The sequence below is a fragment of the Zosterops lateralis genome (assembly GCF_965231275.1).
Source record: "Zosterops lateralis genome assembly, chromosome: 7".
In the NCBI taxonomy this organism is placed as follows: Eukaryota; Metazoa; Chordata; class Aves; order Passeriformes; family Zosteropidae; genus Zosterops; species Zosterops lateralis.
Window position 1 is genome coordinate 19,992,055 of NC_139767.1, and position 17,523 is coordinate 20,009,577.

Consider the following 17,523-nt stretch of genomic DNA (forward strand, 5'->3'; position numbering starts at 1 on the left):
AAATGGAGTAAAGAAACTTGAATTAGAAGGAAGTTGTTAAGCAAAAATACCCAGCTTCAATTCAGGTTTTCTTTTGCTTCTTCACTTTTCTGCTTCCTATTTCATAAGTGCTTTCTACAGATACTTCTGACATGGCCCATATTATATCTGCTTTTTTCTTTTTCAGAGGAAAGCAGATTGGCACTAGTTTGTATAAATTTCTCTTGTTAATTTTTTTAACTTGCTCTGCCTGTTGCTCTGTTTTTCTCATTCCCTCTGTTATTTTACTTCTCTGCTTTAAACAACTGTCAGTAGCAGAAGAGATTTTAAATTAGCCACCCTGGAAGCATTCTTTAGGAATAAAATTTCTGAGAGGAATAAGGTAAGTATCTTTAAACCAAGTCAGCACTGCTTCTAGTTGCACAGCCATTTGCTTCAGGATTTTCTATAAATCTATTTTCTTATAATGAAGAGAACTGTGAAGTTGATTGATTAAACTCCATAAGTATTTTTCTAAACCAGAAGATTGAAATTTGTGCAATGAAGTACCTACCTGTGTGAACACTTCCACAGTGTTTACTATATTCTGATTTTATTGCATATCTCTAGGAAGACTTTTTACATGAGCAGACGTCCCTGCTGTATGTTCAAGGCTGTTTTATCCACTTGTCTTTCTGTGTTCCCAATGGATTTTTTAAATCTTATCTTCCAAGCTGATAGAAGAGCTGATTTGAAGATTTTAGGAACTGGTACTCTGCTGCTTTGGCATTTGAGTTCCTGGTAACCTCTGGGATTTTATAACTGATAGATATTTTATGTTTTGTCTTGCTGTAGGAAAAGGATGACCTGGGGGTTAAAAGACAGGGTGCATTCATATTTTTTTATGTCACATACAAAAAATATTTGTGTGAGTTTGGACCAGCATGTAGAAAATGTGTTTTCTGTGCAGATCAAAATGCTGCAATTTTCCAGAAAAGTAAACATGTTAAATCTGTTCAGACAGTACCAAAGAATCAGTAATTTCTGGCCTTCTACAAACATAAGCGATATAAAGCCACAAAATCTCCTTTGATGAGGTATAGGGAAGGTATTATGCTTAAATTGCATTTGCATTTTATTTACTGTGTACTTTCAGAATCCTATACTGTAAATGAGAACATGGTTTATAAGAAGCACGTGAATGAAAAATGAAAAAAAATCACTTCTGTCGTCTTTGCCTTTTCTTCTTTTTTTTTTTTTTTTATTAGGTATTGAATCTTTTTCTGGCCTTGCTGCTGAGTTCATTTAGTTCAGACAACCTTACTGCTACAGAAGATGATAATGAAATGAACAACTTGCAGATTGCTGTTGGAAGAATTCAGAAGGGAATAGGTTATGTGAAGAAAAGAGCATGTGAATGTGTCCGAAAGTCTTGTGTGGGAAAACAAGCTGCTGTAAATCAAAGAACAGCAACAGATCAGTTGAGTGATGAGAGAAACCATTGCATTTCCAACTGTACTGTCACTGAACTAAGGATAGATACGAACTATGGCAAAAATGAAAATGGAATGGCCACTGTTATAGGTGGCAGTGATTATACATCATTCATAAACAACCCAAGCCTTACTGTCACTGTACCAATAGCTGTTGGAGAGTCTGATTTTGAACATCTGAATACAGAAGAGTTTAGCAGTGACTCAGATTTGGATGAAAGCAAGGAGGTAAAATTTAAGTATTTTATATTTTGGATGAACAAATTATACTGTCTTGTTTCTTAGTGTAATTCTTCCTGCTTAAAAATGCAAAGCAGTTGTAACTCAAGATTCTTGGACTGTACAGAGAGTGAATAATCCAGAATGGGAAAGTGGAGCTTGGGAGAGTAGAAAGTCCTGTAAGAACTGTATAAATTTATGAGAACCCATTTATAAAGATGTTTGAAAAGCAAACTTTACCAAGTTGTTTGTTGGATAGAGAAATTAGGATACATGTACAGAATAAACAGTGTCAAAAGACTGGGGGTTTTTATAATTGTGATGTTTCTGTGAACTATGAATGTAAGTAAACTGCTATTTAAAAATATTAAAGAAGATATTAATAAAGAATACTAATACTCTTTAAGGAAAATCAGCATTACTTTTACTGGATGAACTTAACAGAGGTGCTGACTCAGGCTAATAAGAGCAGTAACAAGTTTTCATGTTCTAAAATCAAAATGATGGGGGGAAAGCCAAGGGACCGATGTTTGTATTATAAGGTGAATGTATCAAGTAAAAACTCAGGGAAAAAAATTATTGAATGAAAAAATACTAATCTCTTACTTGGTTTTGGGCTTTTTATACTAGTCACTTCTAAGACAACTGCCTGATTTTAAACTGGGTCAGCTCTAGGACTGTAGTCATTTGTCAGCAGGTTCAGTCTGAGGGAAAAAGCAAAATCATGGATTTCAGCAGGATTTTGAAAGACACTAAAAATTCAGATTGCAATCTGTGGCTCAAACAGACTGTGTCTGGTATCACCACCTCTGGCACCTGAAGACACAAGGACATAAATAGAATATCATCGCTTGTGCAGACAGCTGTACTCCAGTCTGTATTGCTTTGTCTGGATTGTTTTGGGGTTTTTTGGGGGGTGAGGTCGTGTGTGGTTGGTTTTTGGTTATTGAGTTGATGAGTCTGGGACATTTTTGATTGGCTGTGGGCTTTTTAGGTTTTCACGTGTTTTGTTTTGAACTGACAATTAATTTGCCAGTATTACTTCCAAAGTTTAGGAAATAAGTTCTTTCCAGCAAAGTGTAGTGAAATTAAATTTAGAAAGGTCTAATAAGGTGTTTCTTTTATTGCAGGGTACGGTGTTCAGTATTACACTTGTTTTTCTTATTTCAATAGCTTGTTTCCTGATCCTTGATTTGTTCCATCTACTTTTTGGAGATTGTGTTAGTGCAGGTGTTACATTGACCACTCAGTTGAGAAGACCATAGATTATTAAGAGGCTTCTTTAAAGCAAAGTAAACAGTATTAGTAACCTGTTTAAAATATTAACTGCTCTATGTAATGAAGCTATGGTGTTTGCTGAAAAGCTACTACAACTTTTGCATGTTATTAATCTGACTGAAGAAATACTGTATTTCTTAGTGTTTTAATAAAATTTGGTTTTGTGGAAGGAATATTTAATGAATCTGGGTAATTTAAATCTACCACTTGCCTGGAAATTACCTTTCAGTTAAAGACACTTGTTCTTCAGTATTTTATATTTTAGAATTGAATGACAAAATTTGTGTCTTCTTACCTCTGATATTCAAGATGATCCATAAGCACTGGCTGTTTATAAGATGCTATTACCTAGTATCAATTTTGACTTACTCAGATTTGGAAAACTGGCTGAAATTGGCAACCATACGAGATACATCAACTAACACAACCACCCACCCTGATTTCATGTACGCTTGTTCAAAGTCAGTAGGGAAATTGTCTTTCATCTTGTAGATTAGTTCAGCTCTTTCTTTCAGACTTTGCCTTTAAATGGAGTAGTTGATGTTGGAGTTGTTACATAGCTGCGTTATTTGATAAATCCTTGATAAGCCATTGCTAAGAATTGAGATCAGATTTATACCAGAAGAAAAATTGAGGAACTTATAGGTTTATTGCTAAGCATGATGTTTTGTTTTTCATTGCTATGTCTGCTACAATCCATAATGTGCCTTAAACTATTTGAATTTTTTTTAATCATTCAATTAAATATTTAAATATGCTGGGAAGAAAAATTTATGCAGAAGTTTGTGTGTTTAGCATGGTATGATTTACTTTTTGTTTGGCCCACAACTTTTTCTCAAAGAAAGGACCTAGGTGTATCTTATTTAGTGTCTAGTGAAGACCAGGAATAACCTTGAAAATGAAATGCAAAGAGAAATATATTTCTGTTATTTTAAATGTTTAGTTAATACCACTTAAAGGATATGTAAAGCTGAAATACACATACAGTGGGTGTATCTGTTTGCCTTTTTTGTTTGGCCCTTTTTTTTTTTTGTTTGTTTGGGGGAGGAGGAGGATTTCAAGGTGAAGGAATTTTTGGTGGTGCTTTGGTTTTTTGTTTGTGGGGTGTTATTTATATTCAGGCCCAAGTCCAGTATTACATCTTTGAACTTAAAACTTTTGAACTTTAAACTTTGCTTAAAGCTCTAATCCACACCTAAAAATGTTATGTTTTGCAAATGTGCGACATATCTAGAAAACATATTTTAAAGAAGAAGGAATCCACGCTTCTGTTTCCAGTACTCAGACAACCTCAAGGGTACCATATTTTAATTTCATTGCGTACCGTTCTTCTCACAGGAGTAAAATCAAGCTGGATCAGTCAAGACTGGTGCTTTTAAACCAGGCAGAGCAACGTGTCAGCATGTTTACACAGGTTACCTAAACAAATCATACATATTTGATCACTTCTGAGATTGATTGGCCTGCATGCTACTCAGCTACAATACCTTTTTCCCCATATGTTGCAATGTAGTGGGAACATGCTCAGCCGCTCTGAGTCCCATGACTCACATCACAGCATGACTCAGGGCAACACCAACATGTTCTTCTCTCCTTGTTACATCTTTGGTATTTTCTGTACTATTTCCGTGGCATAACCTGCATGCTTTGTAAGTTTTATTATTATTGTTAACTGAATGATTAGGCATCCTCACTTTTCAAGATTAAAAGAGGCTAACAACCTATGATTTTATATAAATGGAAAGGTTGTCCTCACTTGATGTTTTCTGTTCATCTGTTGTACCATGTTTTTAGCTGTCATGTAGTTATGAACATTTTCTGATCATGTTCATTTGACGAATGCTTCTGTAATATTACATATATAGTTACTTGTATGCTAAAATGTTTGTATCTTTGATATAAATTGTTTTGTGTTTGTTCACAACGTTTTTGTAATTCACATTTCAGTTTCCCCATATAAGATAAGCTAAAATATAGGATGAAAGATATACTCCTAGGAACAATCAAATGTATTTTTTTATACATATGCGTAGTTCCTTTGAATATGAATGTAATGATTTAGTTATATTCTAGTCATGAAGTTTATATATGTCTGCAAGGTTGGCATCTAGGGAATCATTTATGTAAGTTTTTTTCTTCATCATAAATAATTGTTTCTTAGTGAACTTAATCCAGCTGCTTTATTTTTATAAAGAAAAATATAAAACATTAATCAAAATTTCTATGCAGGTGTCTAAATAAATCTGGATCGCTTAAAACTATATAAATAAGGATGTTCAAACAAAAAAATATCAAAAAGGAAAACTCAGATAAGGATAAAATTAAGACAATTTTTAAAAAGACAAAATAGGAACTACTACATTCCCAAACCTCTAAATTCAGAAACTCTAGAATCATAAAACTCACAAAGTTTTTTATTTAGCTTCATTATACCAAGCTATGTATTTCTTATTCCTGATGATCTCTTCTCCAGGGTTTGAGAGTTCTGCTCTTTACCATTTAGGGATCATTGAGGTAATGCTTTTGCAAATACAAATTTTGTTTGTACTCTTTTGTTGTGGAATCTTGCATTATATTCCATGTATTCTTTTGCACTGTACTATATATTGGAAGTATTTTACGTCTATCTTATGTGTCTGAGGGCACAGTAAACTGTTCAGAAGGAATGGAAAAATATCTTTCCAGGGATTTTTTGAAGCTATTTTTGAAAAGCCATTTCACTAGGAAAAAGTAGAATGTGGTAATATCCCATCCTAATGATCCCAGGTATGAGGGGATGAGTCTTATTTGATGGATATTGGTTATGTCACCCTGCTCCCAGCTCAAGCTTCTGCTTGGTGAGTCTGGACAAGCGTAGAGCAGCATGCAAACCAGTAAACTGGGAGCTTCCAATCATTTGACTGAAAAATACACCAATCTTTTTCATTTGGATGTCACTTTGTCTTACTTACCCTTCCCTGCATAATAAGGCAATACTTTTTTTTTTTTTTTTTTTTTTTTTTTTTTAATAGATGGGTGTGCCAATTTTTTTTTTTCTAAGTTTATCTACTTAATCTAGTGCTTAGTGTACATACAGCATGGCCTTCTTACCTCTGTTTAGTAAACTGAACAGCAGCTAAAGGCCCTGAAAGTTGAAGGATGAGCATTTCTCTCTTTCCTAAAAGTTCTCTTCCTGGAGCAATTCTCCAGATCAGTTAGACTCCTGCAAAGACTTCTGTTGTAAATAGCAAAGAAACTAGTTTGCTAATTTTTAATTAGAGGGAGAAACTCTTCTATTTCATATTGATTTTTACAATCACTTTTCATATTGTTGTTGCTGTTTGATACCTATATCTTAGTGAAAACTATGAGACCCTCACATAAAAGAGAAAACCAATGTTTAATTAAATCTGTAACTCTTCAAGCAGTAGGATTATACTCTACACCATCTGTGGAAGGAAGAGGAAACCAGTCTACCTGGTTTATATCATAATAGTTCATGGAATCTCTAGTTTTTATATCTAGAGGGAAGAAAATTGCCTTTTGTAATTAAAAATAAATTTTGAAAAGTTCTAATCTCTGATTCTTCTACCATGAAATATGTAACTTCATGTTCTAAACACATTGATTCTTTTCAGTTCCTTTTCTGTTCGTGGTTGTTCATCTTTTATTCTTTCATTTGAATTAATGTCATCTGCTCAAACAGTGTACTAAGCTTACAGTTCAAATTACTCAAGGTACTTCACATTGCTTTAAATTTTTACTAGTAATTTGACACAAAAATTCTTTATTCTTAAAAAGTATATATTTAAAACTAATAATTTGACTTACTTAATTAAATATTTCAGTTTACTCACCACCACTGCAACATTTTGCAATATATATGCTATGTCATGGAATGATGAAAGCAGCATAATAATAGAATTGTGGAGGGCATATTTTGCTATCCCTGTGTTCAGTAGAAGTAATGATAGGAAAAGTTGTTTCCTGTGAATATTGCTATTTTGAAATTATGTTGCTAAAAAAGGAAAGATATGCTTACCATAAACATGAGTAATATGGGGATTCTATTCCAGATAATCCGTTTGTAAAGTAATAGCAAAGTAGGCAATACATAAAACCATTTTTAATAAAAGTTAATGCAGAATACTGGGTTACTTATTATTACCATATTGTCTGTCTTCTTTCACAAACCTAATTTTTTTAAATACCAAAAATAATCTTGTCCTTTCACATTTTACAGTTGAGGTGTAAATACAGCTTGGATAGTAACTTGTCTGCATTTATCTGTTAAATATCTCTTAGTCATAAAAATCTAACTAAATAGTGAAAGTGATGTTGGTTTGACAAAGCCAAGGTTGTTTTATAAAGCATGCTTACATCATTCCCTACAGACATTTACTTGTGTGACTTCATTACTGATGTTTATACTTCTTGATAATAACATTGTAAAATGTCAGAGAATGCTGTGACCAAAACTACTCTGATTTAGTTTGGTACTCATACTTAATTTAAGTGTACAGAACACCTCATCTTCCATTAAAATCTCCAGATCTCTGCAATACACAGGCAGATTACAAAATAATATATTAAGGCTTATTCTTGTATTGGATGGAGTGTTTTGTGCGTGTATGTGTTTGTTTTTATGTTTGGGGATAATTTCAATAATGTGACTTACGTAATATTAATTATTAAAAAAAAAAAAGTATTTCTGGGTGTTGACTGTACAGGTATGTGTACCAGAGTAATGGGTAGTTTCAGAATGCACAATGTACTACATATGTGCATTGACAAAAAAGAATGCAAATTAATGCCAGTTGAAATGTATAAAAAAGTAATAGTAGGAAGCAAAATAAATAGAATATGTATCAGCAAATCAAATTGCTAACTGTTAACTTTCTGGAAATTCTGAGATTCCATGCTCTGCGATCTCTAGATAGAAAGTAGATGATTTATGCACATTTCAACAGCATTGACTGCTATATGTGGGTGTTTTTTTGTATTTCTGGTGAAAAAATATTGTTCTTATTACTGGCATATGGTGTTGCATGCTTAGCGAATTACACTTTTAAAAATATAAATATTAATAAAGTAAAAACATAATTGCATTTTATTTTCAGAAGCTAGATTTTTCCAGCTCATCAGAAGGAAGTACAGTTAATTTAGCTGCCTTTGGAGAAGAAAAAAGTGAGAATGAATCAGAAAAAGCATCAGAACTACAGGCTTGCTTTACAGAAGGTATGGAAATAAATTTGGGCCTAGCAATTACGTTTTGCTTGTTTGCAACAAACATTGGCAGTTCAAGGAAGCTATTTGCTACAGCCGTCCTGGATCCTAGTTCATCAAGTCTTAGGGTCAAATTTTAGCTGTTGTAGATAGCAATACTGATATCTATGAAGTAATCTTTATTAAAGTTCAATATATGTGTATTTGATAATTTTTAGTATTTTAATCACCAGGCACAATTCTATAAACTTCTTCTCAACAGACAGTAATTCCATTGATTTAAATTACTGTGTCAGTAGTGAAATCTGCAAGATCAAGCCCTAAACTAGGCTCACTTCACTGAGAAATTTAAAATGGAATAATGTGATTATTCATGGTCACTTCCTAGTGCAAGAAGGCAATCCAGTGTGTGATTCAGATCATCTACTGTCATTCAATGGAAGTTTGACTCAAACAATAAACTTACTTTGTTGACATTACACCATTAATGACGGGAGAGGGTTTATAAATATACTGTGGATTAAAACTTGCATGTCCTTAAATGTTTTGGTTTATTTTATTTCTGTATAGCTGTATCTTCTAGGGGACTACTGACTTACTATGTAGGAAAGAATTTCTGGTTTTCTGTGGTGTTACAGATATCTTAATTTCCTTTTAAATCTGACTGAAGTAATTCAGAACAAAGTATGGTCCAAGATTAACTCTCCTATCCTTTCCATGCTTTTTAATTTACTGTTTTGAAGATATCTTTGATTTAGGCTAGGACTTTCAGCCTTTGAAGTATTATTTTATTCATCTTATTAAAACCAAAATTTTTTGTCAGTGTGGGGCTGTATTGACTATAGCAAATTCTTAATTAAAAAAGGCCTAACAAACAAATGTACCTTTCTCAAGTGATTTGACAATATATTGCAATTCTTCTTTATCCTTGTGTTATGTGATACCAATTCATTCTTGGGCATAAGATTCATTTTTTCATAATGTAAATATTTTCAGTGGTTGAAGGTAAGGCAGTTTATATTCTTCACAGTGGCAGCTGTTTTATCTGAGATGATGTAACTTATTTGTAACATATGAACTTAATGACACTTAACAGGAAAACTAGAATGCCTTTGGGGCCCCTTAAGGTCATGTAACTTGGTTTTCTTTCTATGTGATTAATAAGTTTTAAAGAATTAAGAGGGTACTCCTGGTAAGGCAGATATTGAGGTTCATTGCTAATGATGCCTTGATAAAGGAGCTCTCCAGTGTGAGGCAAATTTCTGTGGACAGTTGCCACAAATCTTTATCACATTGGCAAAGCTCTCGTAATCTCCCATTAAAAGACTTGTTTACATAGAGGTGTCCTTAGTCAGCCCTCGGAGCATTGGTTGTTCCTCAGCATAATAAAAATAGTATTTATGTCTGATTTATTTGAACCTTTTCTATAAGGCAAAAGTTCTTTTAAAAGAAGAAGCTTCTGTATTCTTAAACAGGTTCATGTGAAAGTTGCTATGTATGTTCTTTGTTTTTACTCCCCAACAATTTGCATATGTTCTTTAATTATCTGTGTATAAACTGAATAGTATATATTTTAAATGTTTGTAAATGAAAATTACTTCAATTAGATGACTGTCCTTTACTAATAAGCTTGATGTAGCATCAGAGTAGAGAAAGAATTGTGTACACTCAAGTTTTCCTATATCCAAAGTATAAAATTGAAAAGATAAGTAGCATATGTAGCATGAAGTAGCTTGATCTTCATGGAACAGGAGCTAGCTAAGAATGATTAGATTTTTCAGGATAATGAAAATTCTACCATATAACAGTTTCTTAATTTTTGTGCTATTAGGCTGTGTACAGAAGTTTAAGTGCTGTAAAGGCAATAGGGAGAGCACACAAGGAAAAATCTGGTGGAACCTTCGAAAAACCTGTTACAAGATAGTAGAGCACAACTGGTTTGAATCATTCATTGTCTTCATGATTCTTCTCAGCAGTGGTGCTCTGGTAAGTAGAGCTTGCACCCATAGAAACAGTACCTATAAAATGTTTTATCAAAGTTAATATTTTAACACATGAGTATTCATTAGGAATAAAACACAAAGTTGTCTTTGAAGAGAACTTGGAACTAAATTCCCAGAATATTTTGGGTATTACATTTAATTTACATTAAAATTTTGATGAATTCAAGATGATGTGTGTATTTATGAAAAGGATTATGCTAAAAATCTTGTTTAAGAAATTATAAAAATCATGAAAAGGAAATGTATGCATGAAACAATTATGAAAAATGAAAATTGTGACATATGAAAATTCTCCCCAAAAGCAGATACTGAATTAATCATGTTCTTAGTTAATATTTTGCTACAGTTTTAGTTGCAGTGTTTCTGGACTGTTACATAGGAATTCTCAAATTTCTTTATACTATTCTTAGTGACATTTAGTGCTTCACATATTTGGGTTCATTTTGGTTGCTGACATAGGATTTGCTGCATATTGTTTTGGTCTCTGCTCCAGCACCTAAAGCACCACGTACTTCCCTTCCATCTTCTCTGACCTTGGTGTGTGCAGGGTAGTTTCTCTCACTTTTTTCCTTCAGTGCTCATACTGCCATGCAGTGTTTTGCCCTTTCTTAAATATGCTTTCCCAGAGGCACTGTCAGCTTCACTGCTGTGCTTGGCTGTTTCCTGTGTGGGATCAATTGTGGAACTGGCACAAAGTTGTCCTCTGGTCTCGTCTCACATTGGCCCCATCCACAGCCTCCCACTACTATAACCTTGCCATCAGCACCTGAGACTGACGTTCACTAGAGATCATCGACATAATATCTGGTCTCTTTTGTTAATTGAAGTTGATGTAATAGTGAGACTGCCTTCTGACAGAACCTGGCTGGGCTTTTCAGGCTGAAAAATTATAATTCTGTGTTGACTATTATTAAAATTTCTAAAAATATTTTGGAACTCAACCTCAGACTTTATATTGTAATTCCATTTTCAGATAATGGTGAAATTCCAAAATGCAGAAAGAATCTAATTGTAATTTCTGTTATTTTGGTTTTTCAAGGTAAAACATCTAGAGTTGACAGTGATTTTACTTCGCTGTTTTCATTTTGTTCTGGCTTAATTTGTAATTTTGAAAGACTTTTCAATATCTGACTTATATGTAACCTGTTCTTTACAGGCTTTTGAAGATATATATATTGAACAGCACAAGACTGTAAAAGTCCTGCTGGACTATGCTGATAAAATCTTTACTTATGTCTTTATTCTGGAAATGGTGCTAAAATGGGTGGCCTATGGTTTTCAGACTTACTTCACTAATGCTTGGTGCTGGCTGGATTTCCTGATTGTCGATGTGAGTACCATGCTTTCTAAGTAGGCTGTTTCTGTTGTTTAGGCAGGTTGTTTTAGGTAACTTCCATCTGATAGAGATATATGCAGTGAATCATATAAATTTGGTTTAAAGGAACAGGAAATTACATGCTGGTGAATAAGATCCTGCAGCAATTATCCAGTGTGTAGCTAAATCTGCCTTTGTGTTGTCATTGACACCATGTGTTCTGTGTTTTACTGTGTGGGGTTCCAGATGGTGAGGGAGCATTTTTTACTGATTTGACTTCAGTCTGGTGGATGTGGCAACAGAGGGCAAGGAGGACACAGACATAAGAAAAGAAAGGGAAATTTAAGTGAGCATGTGGGGTTGGGCAATTGGTTGTGGGCTTAATGAGGCGCTGACAAAGAACTGCAGGGGAGAATTTTTTTTCAACAATAGCATTACAAATTAGTGTTCTTATTGCACTCCAAAGAAACTAAATTAGTGACATTGCATGATATGTTCATTTACAGAAACATCTTTCTTTTTGTGAGGATGTTCAACAAATCAACAAAAGAAAACTCTGTTGATTGGTTGGTATCTGGAATCTAGGACAGAATCTTTGTCCTCTACCAGTAGAATTGAAACATACCTAATGCTCTTTTTAAAGTAGATTTTTTTGGAGGGAAAGGCACAAGTGGTGTTTGTTATTAGTCTTCCTCATTTATCTGAGCTTCTCTTTTTTATGAATCCCCATTCTTAGCAAATGGACTAACTCAGTGACATAGAAAACATGATCTGGCTTTTCTGGGATGTGCAGTTTCCTGCTTTTTACTTTCATGCCTCTCCATTTCTTCTGTTGTGAACTCCTGGTTTATACTTACACCAAGTATAAAATCAGCACATGCCCAGAAGAGAGGTACTGACCTGTAGGGAACTTAGCAAGTATAAGGGTCCTCCTCTAAGTTTAAATTTTCCAAAACAAGATAACTTCAGCACAAAAAAGGAAAAAAAGTTAAGACTGTCTTTGAGTAAGGCTGAATGCATAATTTTTGTGTATTTGCTGTCTTTGTGGATGCTATAGCATTCTGATTTTTTTTTAGTATAAATTGAGTGTTGAGTGAAAAATTATGACAATTTTATAGTTAAAGTGAAATCAGCAGCAATCATCTAGATAGATTCTATCACCTTTGCATAAAATTGCTGATGCCATGTTTTAGATTCTTTTCATATTATGAATAACCAGACAGTATGTTTCCAGAACTTTGTGATATTTAAATTTGGAAATGGTCATTGGTAAAAACGAAAGAAAATTAAACAGTCATAAATAAATCTATTACTATTTAAGAAGTATTCAGAATTAGTGTCTCTGTACAAGCATGTATTGGGAAACATTGATTTTGAATTTAGTTTTAAGATCAATTCTTCTGATTAGGCATACCATACATCCATGTGGATAGTTATGGGCTCTTCATTTTTTCAGTGATTCAGTGTTTTCATGTAGCCATCTTAATCTTCTTTTTAGTGTCTGCATTTTGTGACCCGGCAGTAGCAAATTATATAACAATTCATGCTGGGGGGCACCCTTGGAGGTGTTCAATTAGCTCTAACCTCAAGGTTAGGTTAGACAGCTCAGGCTGATAGTCTGTTCTGAATGGAGAATGCATACTTAGCGATCCATTTCCAGTGTTTGAGCTCCTATATTGTAAACCCACTTCTTCCCACCCCTAAAGTCACGGTGGTCTGCTTAGCTTTTTGTGACATTATTGCCAGACTTACTTGTTATTGTTTTCAGCCAGTAATAAGGAATTTTAATTCCTTCTCTTCACGCTGCCATTTTACCTGCTGGTTTAGCATGTGGGTGCTGCCCTCAACTGCTTAACAAGATCTATTTTTTTATCTTTTTGTCCTATGCCTTTATCCAGCTAAACATTGAGCAAATTTGCCTTACCAGTATCAATCAAACTGTATTATCACAGTGAGACATTTTACAGAATCTTTTCAGGCAAACTATTCTGTACCTATCAGCCTAAACTCTCCAGCTGTTCCCTTTTGGGGATGAACTTACGGTATATAGACAGAAGTTCTTACCCATTGTGACGTTGACACTTATTTCAGAAACAGATAATAAGCCCTGACACCAAGAAAGATGCTCATTTTGCTCAGCTTTCCATGTGCAAGTAAAAATGGTAACACAGAAAAGGGCAAAGATGGGATTGTATAGTATTTGGCAGTATTGTATAGTATAGTATTTGGCAGCTTGCTTGAGCTACCCTTAGAGGAAAGAAATCTGCAGAAGACTTCCTTATGTGTAAACACAACAGGAAACAGCCGTCCGAAGTGAGAGGCTCAGTGAGGACACAAATCATTGACTCTCACTGGAAAACAGCAGGAGAATCACCTTTGAGCTGTTAATCCAGCTGTACTGAAGGCCTCAAAAATTCTTGTAGATTAAACCCTTTCTTCCACAAAAGTAATAATATAAAGATGACCTCTCAAGGCACATTATTGTCCAAAATACAAACAGTTTAAAAAACTCAGAGTAGGATTTTTCCAGTGCATGCTTACAATGTGCTTTTCTGCAATTATACTAGTTAATAGTTATGAGAACAGAAAGTTGAAATGAAGCTGCGGTTGGGATTCTGTCTCATGTGCATCATTGCAGAGTGTTTTGTGATACTTTCCATTCTTTTTTTGCAATACCTTTTGAATTTTCTAATTTTCTAATGTTATATTTAGAATTTCTATATGTTTATAGCTGGTATCACAGGTTGTCCAAATGACAATCAAACACACGGAGGGAGAGGAAATTACTATTTTTTAATATAAAAATGCACGTACACATATATCCACAGATAGTATTATGGATTAAGGTATGTTTTTGTTCAAACTGTTCTGAAATTTACGTGCAATATTAGACTAATTTTTTTTTCTTCTTCTTTTTTTTTTTTTTAATTTATTTTATTTTCACTGAAAGACTAGGGATCTTGTGATTTTTTTTCCCAATATCCAGATCAAAATTCTACCCCTCAAGGCATTTCTATTTTTAAGCTATTTATGTTTTGTTTTGTTTCCTCTAGGTCTCGTTGGTTAGTTTAGTAGCTAATGCTCTTGGTTACTCAGAATTCGGTGCAATTAAATCCCTCCGAACATTAAGAGCTTTAAGACCTCTAAGAGCTTTGTCACGCTTTGAAGGCATGAGGGTAAGGAAAAGAAAAAGGAAATAATGTGTAAAACAAATCCTTAAAAATATGCCAAATTATAAAATCATGGAAGAAGACTAATTGCATGTCTGTTAACAAGGCCAACAGTAGCATGTTTGGTTATATGACATGCATTATTCCTTTTCTCTTTGCATTCCTTCGGTGTAATATAATGTTTTACTTTAAATCAGCTTCTAGATTTTTTGAAAAAATAACCCTTGTGTTTTTTAATTTTTTTTTTTTTCTGTGTTTATTGACTAGGTGGTTGTTAATGCTCTTACTGGAGCAATCCCATCCATTATGAACGTACTTCTGGTTTGTCTTACATTCTGGCTAATTTTCAGTATTATGGGAGTAAATTTTTTTGCTGGCAAGTTCTATTACTGTGTTAACACCACAAATGATGTGAGGTTCTTACCAGAGACAGTCAGCAATAAAAGTATGTGTGAAGAAATGAACAGGACTACTGGAAATGTTCGGTGGAAAAATGTGAAAGTAAACTTTGATAATGTTGCAATTGGTTATCTTTCTCTTCTTCAAGTGGTAAGTGCATAAATTTTCCAGCTTTAATAGTAGCAGGTAGTTAGTAGCAGTATAATTTAATTCCATAATTTTCAATGTTATTTTAAAAGAAATAAATGGATATGTATTTGACTTTACAGTTTTGTTCTATTGAGCTAATTAATGTTGCTTATGGAAAAAATGTGATACATTCTCTGCCCATTTTGAGAGAGGAGGAATATCTGATATTTACCTGATGGGTATAAAGTTCCTTGGTACCCAACTGCTAGTACCTTTTCAAGTGCTACAGAAATACAGTATGTAGGTAAAATATCTGGTTAAAACCTGCAGCTAGGTTTCATTTTCTTTTATTTTCTTTATCTGTTAAGGCACATTGACTAATATTTTTACCATGGCTGTCAGAAATACTTTCTAGGACTTACCTGATCTTCAAACAAGAAGAGTGCTAGATTTCTGGGCACAAGCCTTTTTTAGAGAAAGTTTCTTAAACTACCAGTTTAACAAACATATATTCATAATCAGGTTCATTTGACAAATTGCTTCTGGGAAATTATTTGTACTCATAAGCAGTTGGTAATTATTCTGTCTTTAAAAATTTCCAACTGGTAGAGTTTAGTAGCTAGTATAGTGCTAGCAGGCTACCATCTGATTGCTTCAGGGGATGATAGTAGCTAAACAGTACTGGCAATTGCATAAATTACCAGCTTAGAGAGTGGCCCTGCTCTTAGCATTTGTAGCATGTCTTGCACCTACAGTTCACCTTTGTACTGGTTGCAGTAAATATATCATTCCGACCTTTCATGCCCACAATATCATAGCTCACCAGAGTAAGTTTGATGAAGGCTCTCCAGAGGGATAAGGAATTGGTTGGATGGCTGCTTCAAAAGACTTACAGTGAGTGAGCTTAATGTCCAAGAGGAAACCAGTACCAAGTGATGCTCTCAAAGATTTGCTCTAGGACCAGTACTATCTAATAGCTCTATCAATGACATTGATAATGGAATTGAGTCCATTATCTGAGTCTGCACCCTCAGCAGTTTGCAGATGACACCAAGCTGAGCTTTGTGATAGGCTTAGAGGGACCTCAGCCAGCTGAAGGTGGAACTCCATGAACATCACAGAGTTCAAGACCACATGCAGGGTCCTGCCCTGATTCAGGGCAATCCCCAGTATCAGTACAGACTGGAAAATGAATGGATTGAGATCAATCGCACAGATGTGGTCTTGGAATACTGGTGAGAAAAAAATTAACATGAGCTAGCAATGTGTGTTTGCATGTAATTGCACAGGATTTGACTGCAAAGTAAATCATATCCTGGGCTGGCCATAAGAAATGGGGCCAACAGATAGAGAGGTGATTCTCTCTATACACTCCATTCTCATGAGACCTCACCAGAACAAGAAGATTTGGACCTCTTAGAGGTCCAGAAGACAGCCAAGAAAAAGATCAGAGGGCTGGAACAACTTTCCTTTGAAGAAAGGCTGAGAGAGTTGGGGTTGTTCAGCCTGGAGAAAAGAAGGATCCAGAGAGACCTAATAGTGTTCTTCCAATGTTTAAAGAGGGCTTATGAGAAAGACTGAGGGAATTTTTTTTCTGAGGGCCTGTAGTGACAACACAAATGGCAATAGTTTTTAGTTGAAAGAAGGTAGGTTTATATTGGATATAAGGAATACTTATTTTTTTAGTGATAATGGATTGAGACATTCAGGTTGCCCAGAGAATGTGGATGGCCCATCACTGGAAGTTTTTGCTGTAGTAAAAATCATCCCTGCCTGTGGCAGAGAGTTTAAACTAGATAATTTCTGAGAGTCATTTGTAAGCCAAACCATTTATGATTCCATTATTTTCGTAAGATTTCGTGGGACAACTTACTTACCTTTTAGTTTCTTCTAGAACTATTTCTTTTTTCTGTCTGAACAATGCCAATAGATGGTGGTTGATTTTTTTTTTTCCTGGAGAGGTACTCCAGTTTTTTGGTAATCAGAAAGTTAGCACTGAAACCCTTATAATAACACCTTGAGGAGAACCAAGCAGTGTTTGGAGACAGCTGGTGTCAGCAGCATGTGCTGCAGTCGGGGCAGAGGAATGGTACAGTTCAGAATGGCTCCATCAGTAATGCAATTACAGGGGATCCAGAGAGCTGGGATGTGCAGTGGAGGGCCTGGAGGAGGAGCAGTGGATCCAGGCTGGGTACTGACTCCGGAAGGTGCACAAAGCTGTGTGTGACCCACTGTAATCCCCATGGCACAGCAGGGAAGTGGCCCCCTGTGGCCCAATGTAGCCCAACATGGCCTCCCATGGCTCCCTGTGGACACCATGGCACACACTAGAAGGATGGATGAGCTACCGAATC

General features: G+C 34.8%; 2 protein-coding genes across 3 annotated transcripts in view; both read left to right on the top strand.

Annotated features, from left to right (window-relative positions):
• Window positions 1-17,523, top strand: part of LOC310911318 (sodium channel protein type 1 subunit alpha-like) — a 185,273-nt gene that overhangs the window by 40,849 nt on the left and 126,901 nt on the right.
• The window catches only part of LOC310911322 (sodium channel protein type 2 subunit alpha-like), a 40,956-nt gene that overhangs the window by 14,693 nt on the left and 8,740 nt on the right, over window positions 1-17,523 (top strand). For both annotated transcript variants that reach the window (XR_014590489.1, XM_083864749.1), the window contains exons 11-16: window positions 1,227-1,679; window positions 8,048-8,165; window positions 9,985-10,139; window positions 11,313-11,486; window positions 14,525-14,647; window positions 14,909-15,190. Coding sequence is in view for 1 of the 2 variants with exons in the window: in XM_083864749.1 (XP_083720875.1) it covers window positions 1,227-1,679; window positions 8,048-8,165; window positions 9,985-10,139; window positions 11,313-11,486; window positions 14,525-14,647; window positions 14,909-15,190 (1,305 nt within the window). In the remaining variant the exon portion in view is untranslated. The remainder of the gene's footprint in view (window positions 1-1,226; window positions 1,680-8,047; window positions 8,166-9,984; window positions 10,140-11,312; window positions 11,487-14,524; window positions 14,648-14,908; window positions 15,191-17,523) is intronic.